Source organism: Apteryx rowi, unplaced genomic scaffold, assembly GCF_003343035.1.
Source record: "Apteryx rowi isolate R43461 unplaced genomic scaffold, aptRow1 scaffold_766, whole genome shotgun sequence".
NCBI lineage: Eukaryota > Metazoa > Chordata > Aves > Apterygiformes > Apterygidae > Apteryx > Apteryx rowi.
Window position 1 is genome coordinate 252,310 of NW_020451056.1, and position 8,846 is coordinate 261,155.

General features: G+C 62.8%; 1 protein-coding gene across 4 annotated transcripts in view; it reads right to left on the bottom strand.

Moving 5' to 3' along the window:
• Positions 1-3,334, bottom strand: part of LOC112976772 (microtubule-actin cross-linking factor 1, isoforms 1/2/3/5-like) — a 26,425-nt gene extending 23,091 nt beyond the window's left edge. For 2 of the 4 annotated variants that reach the window (XR_003257150.1, XM_026088356.1), the window contains exons 1-2: positions 3,177-3,334; positions 1,602-1,731 (exon numbers count right to left, since the gene is read on the bottom strand). Coding sequence is in view for 3 of the 4 variants with exons in the window: in XM_026088356.1 (XP_025944141.1) it covers positions 1,602-1,731; positions 3,177-3,184 (138 nt within the window). In the remaining variant the exon portion in view is untranslated. The remainder of the gene's footprint in view (positions 1-1,601; positions 1,732-3,176) is intronic. The other 2 variants (XM_026088354.1, XM_026088355.1) reach the window with 2 other exon arrangements.
• Between the last annotated feature and the right edge of the window lie 5,512 nt (positions 3,335-8,846).

Genomic DNA, 8,846 nt, shown 5'->3' on the forward strand with positions numbered 1-8,846 from the left:
AGCCGCCGAGCCGGGGGGTCGGGTCGGCTCCCGGCCGCGGCCCCCGTGCGAGCCGCAGCCCCGCGGGGACGGGAGCGCCCCGGGCCGGGCTCCTGCCCCGCACAGGGCAGCGGCCACCCCGAGGAGCGGCCGGGTGGGTGCACGGGGCTCCCTCGGGCTCCGCGGGCAGAGGCCGCCCGGGGGCTTTGTCTGTGCGGCCGCTGATTAGCGCATCCCGGCGCTCCTGCGGCTGCCGCCTCCTGCCGCGCTCTGCTCCCGCTGCCGGGCGCGGGGAGCTCAGCACCAGCGCTGGAGCGTGCCCCGGCTCCCTGCCCACGGACAGGCTTCCCCGTGCATCCCTCCCCAGGCATCCCCGACTCAACCAGGCCAAACAGGGGCTTGGACGACGGTGCTGAGCACCCCAGGTTGCCTCTGCACCAAAGGGAGAGCTCGCATGAGCCTCGGGCCCCCCTGCTCCAGCTGCGCCGAGCACTCAGCTCTGACGCCCCCAGCACACAGCCAGGCCCTGCATGAAATGGGCTGGGTATGGGGCGACGGGCTTGGCTCCCTCGCCGGGAGCGATTCGCTGCCCCCCCGTGCTGGGTGCCTCTCGGGAGCCTGCCCGGCACGCTCTGCAGCCCCAGGTACCGTGCTCGGGGTGGCGTAGGCGCCCCGGGCAGGGGGAGCCCAACACGGGGCACCAAGCGGAGAGCAGTCGGCTGGAATCCGCAGCCTCAGATCCCAGGAGCTGGGTGGGTTTCTCCTCGGCCTCGGCTTTGTCTGCGCCGGGGCCGGGATGAATGGCCCTTTCAGTTTGTGCTGTCATGTGTGCGGAGGGAGCCCGTGTGCTGGCCAGGCCCAGAACAAAAGGAGCCAGCGAGGGACTGTTCGCAGGGCTGCGAGGAGGGGCTGGCCAGGGCAGCCCCGGCCAGCCTGGTGCTCCCCGCTGCCGCTCCGCACAGCCTGGGCTGGCGGGAACTGGCAGCCTGCGTCAGCCGGGGGACTGGGGGCAGGACACATCAACGCCCTCCGGATCTCCAGGCCGGGGGGCTGCGAGCAGAGGGGCACACGAGGTCTGGACAGGGGGACACCGCTGAACATGTCTGACCGTGCATGTCTGCACACACCTCACCCATGCAGGGGGACACGGCTGCACGTGCCTCACCTGTGCAGGGGGACACGGCTGCACCTGCCTCACCATGCACTGCCGTGCACAACACCTGGACAGAGCTGCCGCGGCACAGGGCTGAGCCCACAGCTGCAGGTGGCCCTGCTGCGAGCAGGGCTCCGAGGTGGCGATGCCGCAGGGTGCTAGCAGGGCCTGGCTGCAGGCGGGGGCCCCAAGCCCACAGCGTGGCAGCAGGGGACGGAGGCGCATTCAGCCACAGGCAGGTCTGGGAGAGCACTGTCAGGCTGGGGAGGGGGAGCCAGGGATACGGGACACTGCCTGGCACACAGTGCAACCAGGTGAGGTTTCTGGGGCCATGCCTATGGGTCTCCCAGCTGGCTGGGGCCAGGCTCCATCCTCCCTCTTCGCCAGCCTCAGCGAACACCTGGGCCGGGTCCTGCCTGGCTCTGAGCAGGTCTGCAGGCTGCCATCCACCCAAGGACAAGCTGGTTACCTGCAGGGCCAGTCCTTGCTCCGGCAGGGCAGGCAGCCTCTTCTCCACGGCGTCCAGCCAGTGCCGCAGGGCCAGCAGCTGCTCGTGCACTTCCAGCCTCCACTCCTTCCACTCGCTCCTCTGCCACGCTCTGGGGACAAAGCGCAGGACACAAGAGGCTGTGGGGACGCAATGTCTGCAGGCTTCCCTCCCCGGGCACCCACTGCCGAGCCGCGTCCTGTGCAGGCTGCCCAGCCCCGGACCCCCGCGGCTGCTCTTGCCCGGGGGAGGGATGAAACCGCCTGTGCCTGGGGCTGCCTGCACCTCTCCGCCCGCAGCCCACACCTCTCGCTGCGCTGCTTTGGGGGCCCTCAGAGAGCAGCCCCAGGGGCTGGGCAAAGGTGCTTCCACTGCGCTCTGCACCCTCCTCCTCCTTCCTGGAGGAGCCCCTACGCAGGAACCTGGCGCGGGAGAGAGGAGGGCGCAGGTCCCCGAGCCTGCGGGGTGAGACGTGGGCACAGCCTGCCCCTGGGGCCTGGCCAACCCCGCACAGTGCGGGCAGAGCCCGGGGTTGCAGGCAGCATGGGGCTGACCCACAGAGCCTGCACACCGCCCGCCCGGCCCCACGGACGCCCCCCCGGGTGTTCACACCTCCAGGGCGCTGCAAGGCAGGGGCGGCACTCAGGTGCCCCCACCGCTGCAGGGAAGGGGGAGCAGTGCCCCACGCCAGCACGCACACCGACAGGGAATCGGCTCGGCTGTGCTAACAGGCCAGGAAACTCCGGCTGCCCGGCCCGCAGGGATGCCGAGGGCAGGCTGGCACCGCGCGGCTGATGCGAGGGGCAGGCACAGGCGTCACTGCTGCATTCCTGCAGCAGGCACGCGTTGCCTCTCCCCGCTGCCAGCCAGCTCTGCACGGCTCAGCGGCTCCGCTCCCAGCACGTGCTCCGAACAACCCCCTCACCAACTTCGCTCCCCAAAACCAGCCTCACAGCCCAGCCCTCCGGCCTGGCCTGCACAGCCGCTGCTCTTGCCGGGGCTGGCTGCAGGTGCCTCTTCAGCCACATCTGCCCCTGCCTTGCCGCACATCGGGGCGTGCATGTGCAGCAGGCAGCGCCCAGCAGCTGCAAGAGGTGCCCCAAAAGCAGCCCCTGAGCAGCTGCTGAGCCCACAGAGCCTCTTGGCAGCGGGCGCCCTGCAAAGGGGCACGCCAGTGCCCGCGGCATCGGTCCAGCCTCTTCCCAACTCTGCAGGACCTGCGAGATAAACCCCTATGCCGTTCCCATGGCCCTGAGCTCCCATGTCTGCACCCAGGGCTCAGGCCTGCACCTCTGCCCCGGCACAGTGCTCCTGACCCACATCCCTGCTCTCGCTCTGCGTGGGACAAAATGAACACCTGCATTTAATGCAATTCCAGCTGTGCACATGCCTACCCACGCTGGGTCTTTCCCGATGGCTGATCCCAGCACGGTGGGATTCCCCCCAGCTCCTCTCATCACCCAGACGCACATGCACACACGTGCAGGCTGCAGGCCCTGATCTGCACCCAGTAAAGAAGTCTTTGCTCATCTCGCTGTGCCCAGCAGAGATCCATACCTCTCCATCTCCTCTGCATCTGGCAACAACCCCTCCACGCTCTTTCCAGGGAGACCAGCATCGTCCACAGCAAAAAGCTTCTGCAAAGAGAGCAGAAGGAAAGGGTGGGGAATGAGCTTTTCTGGCTGCGGTTGGCACAGGGGTGTCAGTACCTGGCAGACAGCACAGCTGGAGCAGGGTGGTACACGGGCTCGTCGGAGGCACATGGATGCGCACGGAGCCACAGGGGCAGCGTTGAGGTGGGTGGCACGGGGGGCCCAGCCCCACCGCCTCGCTGGGGCTGGACCTGCAGCCTGGGAAGTGGGGGGGGGGGGGTCTCCGGTGGTGCTGCTGCCACCGGGATGTCCCTCCCACACACGAGGTGGCTGCCGTGCCCGTCCTCACCGCACATCAGGGCGAAGCATCCCTTCCGACGGGGCTGCCTGGGACCCCGATCTCTGTCCTCTCCCACCAGCCACCAGCATTACCTGCGAGTTTTTGGCTCTGCACATCTTGATCTCCTTCGCCAGGCTGAGCGCTGCTCAGCTCGGCAGCTCCCACAGCGCTCACAAATTTCCTGACCCTTTTTTATCTGGAGAAATTCTCACCTGCTCCTAGCTACACCTGCCGGCCCCTTCTGCTGTTTTCAGTGGCTGGTCCACGCCATTTCACTACATCTGCCCTTGGCCAGGCCACGAGCTACAGACCCTGCTGCTGTCCCAGCACCTGGCTGAGACCAAACCCAGCCATGGTGAATCAACCCACAGTGCTTTCCCTCCCACCGGCACAGTCCTCCGCAAGCTGGTGCCAAAGCCTGGCTCTACGCCAGGCTGGAGAGAGACAAAAGCATCAAGATGTTGAGGAGGAGCAGGGCTGGGGACTGCTCCGCACCCCGAAATCCATTCGAGATCTCACACTAGCGGAGACCAGGCAGGATGCGCCAGGCGAGCCTGGCTGGGCCGGCTGAAGACCCCATCGCCGGCTCTTCCAGGCTGAGCAAAGTTTGCCTTGCGGCAGAAAAGCTGCCTGGGGCAGGGCATAGCCCGGGCTGCAGGGAGGCAGGCTCACTGCGCTGCGTTGCCACACGAAGGAGCGAGCAGGACACTGGTACACAGGGGTGTGAAAGCCCCCAAATACCCGACTCACCTGGGAGCAGCAAACCCCCCAGGCCCCAGGGCTGGAGCACTGGTAATGCTGCAGGAGCTGGATGAGAAAAGGCCATGCAGGTGAGCAGAGAACCAAGGAAAATGCCTTATCATGAGAGGCTTGAAGTGACCCACTTAAGTTATCAGGGAAGTCAAGAAGAGGTTGAGTTGCAGCAAGTAAGGAACACCCTGATTGCCTCTAAAGGCTTTTATCTAGCAGAAATGAGTGAGAACCAATTAGGGGAAACTGGAGGCAGGTGCACCATGAGACTGGTGAGATGGGTTTGCCCAGCTTGCCAGCAGCTGGTGCTTTGGGAAGTGCAGGGGAAGAGGTTGGGAACAGCACGATCTGGTGACACCTCTGGCTCCCAGCAGTCAGAAAGAGAACCACAGAATGGCTGAGGCCGGCAGGGGCCTCTGGAGATCGTCTGGTCCATCCCCTGCTCAAACAGGGCCAACAAGCGCAGGTTCCTCAGGGCCGTGTCCAGTCAGATTTTGAATTTCTCCAAGGATGGAGACTTCACAGCCTCTCTGGACAACCTCTTCCAGTGCTCAGTCACCATCACAGTAAAAAAGTCTTTTCTGATGTTTAAGTGGAATTTCCTGTTTAAACAGAATTTCCTGACCATTGCCTCTTGTCTTTTCACTGGGCACCACTGAGAAGAGTCTGGCTCCATCTTCTTTACATCCTTTCATCAGATATTTATACCCATTGATAAGACCCCCTGAGCCTTCCCTTCTCCAGGTTGCAGTCCCAGCTCTCTGAGCTTCTCCTTATATGTCAGATGCTCCAATGCCTTAATCACCTTCATGACCCCTCACTGGACTCACTCCAGTAGCTCCGTGTCTCTCTTGTACTGGGGAGCACAGCACTGGACGCAGTGCTCCAGATGTGGCCTCACCACTGCAGAGTAGAGGGGAAAGATCACCCTCAACCTGCTGGCAACACTCCTCCTAATACAGCACAGGATGTCATTGGCCTTCTTTGCCATGAGGACATGTTGCTGGTTCATGGTCCACTTGTTGTCCACCAGGACCCCCAAGTCCTTTTCTACTGAGCTGCTTTCCAGCTGGTTGGCCTCCAGCTGATCACAACCCTCTGAGCCCAGCAGTTCAGCCAGTTTCCAGTCCACCTCTTTGACCACTTATCTAACCCCCTCTTCATCAGCAAGTCTATGAGGATGTGATGGGAGACAGTGTCAAAAGCCAGTGCTGACACAACATCTTCATCCACGGAGTTAGTAATTTCATCATAGAAGACTATCAGGTTGCTCAACACGATTTCCCTTTCATAAATCCATGCTGATTACTCCCAATCACCTTCTTGTCCTTCATATGTTTGGAAACAGTCTCCAGGGGGATTCACTCCATCACCTTCCCAGGGATCGCGGTGAGGCTGACCAGCCTGTAGTTCTGCAGATCCTCATTCTTGCCCTTTTTGAAGTTAGGAGTGACATTTGCTCTCTTCCAGGCCCCAGGAATCTCTCTTGAACGCCCTGACCTTTCAAAGCTAATCAAGAATGGCCTTGCAATGACATTGGCCAGCTCCATCAGCACTTGCGGATGCATCCCGTGGGTAGTTCCTTGTTTATGTGCACATGCTTGAGGTGGTCTCCTTCAGCCCCGTATTGCTGATTACGAAGTCTCTCTTGTCCGCATCACCCTGCACCTTTTGCTTGCCAACCCTGTCCGCCACTTCCTCACTTGGCAGTTGGTCATTTGCTCCCTCTCTGCCATTCCTAGTTTAAAGCCCTTCTCACCAGGTCGGCTGTCTGTTTGCAAAGATGCTTTTGCCCCACTTAGTCCAGACTGGAGCTTCCCTAAGCCAGAGGAGACCTAAGCATCCTGTTATGAAACGGCCACAGAGGGACATGCCCTCCTCGGAAGCTTGCTTGAATGCTTCCTCACCAGGTCCTCTTGTCACCAGACTGGCCAGGTGTCAGGCAGTCCAACACAAAGACCCTGCGAGGGGCAGGGGAACAACCTAAGCGGTGAAAGGGGAGTGCACCGACTCTGCTACTCCCCGTGGTTGTCCAAGGAGAATGATCAGATCCTTGGCCCCAGAGCAGAACCCAACAAGGTGAGTCTCTCTCTCTCTCTCTCTCTCCGAAACACCTTGCAAAATGAAGGGGTTATTGTCTGAAAGGATACGGGACTCACTGCAGGATGCAGAGCATCTGGGCACTGTGCAGAACTTAGCGTGGGATGTTTTAGGGGTATGGTGGGAACCTACAAGAATTATTGTGGGGTGGTTAGGGGCAGGATCAAAGGTGGGGAAAAGGAGGGATCAGCGTGGATTGGGGAGGAAGCATGGGAGAACAGAGGAGAAAGCAGATAAAGGGGCTGGGTGAGTATAAACAGGGAGTTGGCCAGTACGCTGGTCGGAGCCTGGCACTGACCACCACAGTCTATCTCAGAGTCTCATTAAATCCCATTTCTAACTATCTTCTGTGTGGATGTACTCTCCATTCTGATTGTGTGCGTGAAGCAAACTTCAAGCTGGACTAGCCATCAAGCAGGAGAAGAGGTCTGAGCACCAGCAAGCACGTTGGACCCACTGGAGCGGGACAGCAAACCTCACAGGTCCAGATGCCAGCAGCTGGAGGAAACAGGAGGTCTAGGGGCCAACTCCTGGAAAGGCTGAGCAGCTAATACCAGCTGCTGGAGTGACCATCAGAGCGGGCATGTGCAAACCTCCCTGCCCCTGCTCAGCCCAGGTAGCTCTGCCTGCTCCTCTCCTGCCTTTCGGCCTCTCCCCTGAGCCAGGCTTGCCTCATCCTGGCACAGACCCATCCTCCGCTGGCATCCCACCACCTCCTCCAGCCTCTGTTGGCTCTTGCCAGCCTGCTCAGCATCTGAGGTCCCGCAAGCAAATTCCCTTCGCTCACTGGGTCCCTTCCCAGCACCTTCATCGTATTTGGTAACGAGTTCATCCCTGAGAGAGAGAGCTGAGCTCTGCTCCGCGCATCAGCTCCTTCATTTCTCTTGGAGGTCATCCCAGCCTGGCCCTCCACTCCATGTCCCTCCTGCTCCATCCTTGCTGCATCCACCTGTCCCCACTCATCCTCAGCCGGAGGACGTGGCCTGGCTTGGCCCCGCTCTGCCCAGTCCCATGTGCCTGCATGCAGCTCCCTGTGCCGGCTGCTCCTGCCTGGTAGCCGCCAGGTACATGGCCTGTCGGCCCATCGGCCCGTGCCCGCACAGGCTGCGCGCTGCCTGCCGGCTCTGCATCCCGCTGCGTCCCTGTCCTGCTCCAGTGGAGTGGCTCCCCACGTGCCCCGAGGGCCCGATTCGGCCAGCTCCTTCCCACAGGCGCCCCATGCTCAGAGCTGGGGTCTCGGCCATGGGAATGGGCTCATCCGACTCCCGTGCTGGACCCCAGGAGAGGTGCTGGGATCATGCGCTGGAGCGGCTTGGCTGGCACTGGGGCAAAGACAACGGGCTGCGATTTCTGCCCTGAGCCCCGGTTCCCCTGGGACGCTGCTCTCGCGATCGCAGCCCCAGCTCCCCCCTCCCTCGTCCCTGCCGCCGCTGCGGAGCTGCTTTCCCACCCCTCCTACATGGTTCCTTGGGCTGACGGTGCTCCCACCAGCCCCGGAAACACCCCGATTCCCTCCCTGGTTTATTCTTGCCCTGCATCTCCGCATACCCCTTCCCCAGCCCCACACACACGGTCCGGACCCCCCCACCCTCGTGCCGACAGCTGGTGCCTCCGCTCGGAGCAGCCAGAGGCAGCCGGTCTCCTCCGGCAGGCGGGACCGGGGGGAGGCGGGAGAGGATCGTCCTGTTTTTGAGGCTTTTCCAGCATTGCAAGCCAAACCCGAATCAGTTGCCAGCAGCCTACATATCCTCAGAGCACCTCGCACGGTGGAGCCGGCCGAAGGTGGAGGCGCAAAGCAGCGGCGCCTCCGACAAGACGGCGGTGCACGGGGATGGGAAGCGCCTCCTGAAGGGCCCTGGCGAGCGCCTTGGCACGGCGCTTGCAGCCCTGCTGCCACGCGCGCTGCGGGCACAGAGCGGGCTGCACCTTGCACGCGGTTGTGCGTGTGCAGCGCACGGCGCCGGGGCTCCGCAGGGTGTTCGGGGTGTGTGTGTGTGTGTGTGTGTGTGTGTGTGTGTGTGTGTCTGTGGGCAATGCACCGCTTTGCTCCTGCATGGGCGGCCGTTAAACAGCAGCTCTGTCGTTAACGGAGCCTTGGGCACCTGGCAGCAGCGCGGCTGCGCGCTCGGCCTGCGGGAACGCAGGGCTGTCCCTGGTCCCCACGGCCCTTCCTAACTCCCTTGCTGCTCGCAGGGATTTACAGGGGCTGGCGAGCGCGTCCAGCTGCGCCGGGGGCAGCTGAGCCCCGGCCCCCCGGGACCCCCTGCAGCAGGGCAGAGCTCCCGCGCTGCCGGCTGTGCACGTTACACCGGTCAGACGGGCCGTGCCGGGGAAGGAGCTGGGGGTGAGCTGGAGCCGCCAGGCTGGGTGCAGCAAGTGCCCCGGGAGCGGGACAACCCGCTTTGGGCTGGGACCCCAGCAAAGCTGCGCCCGCACCCCGGGAAG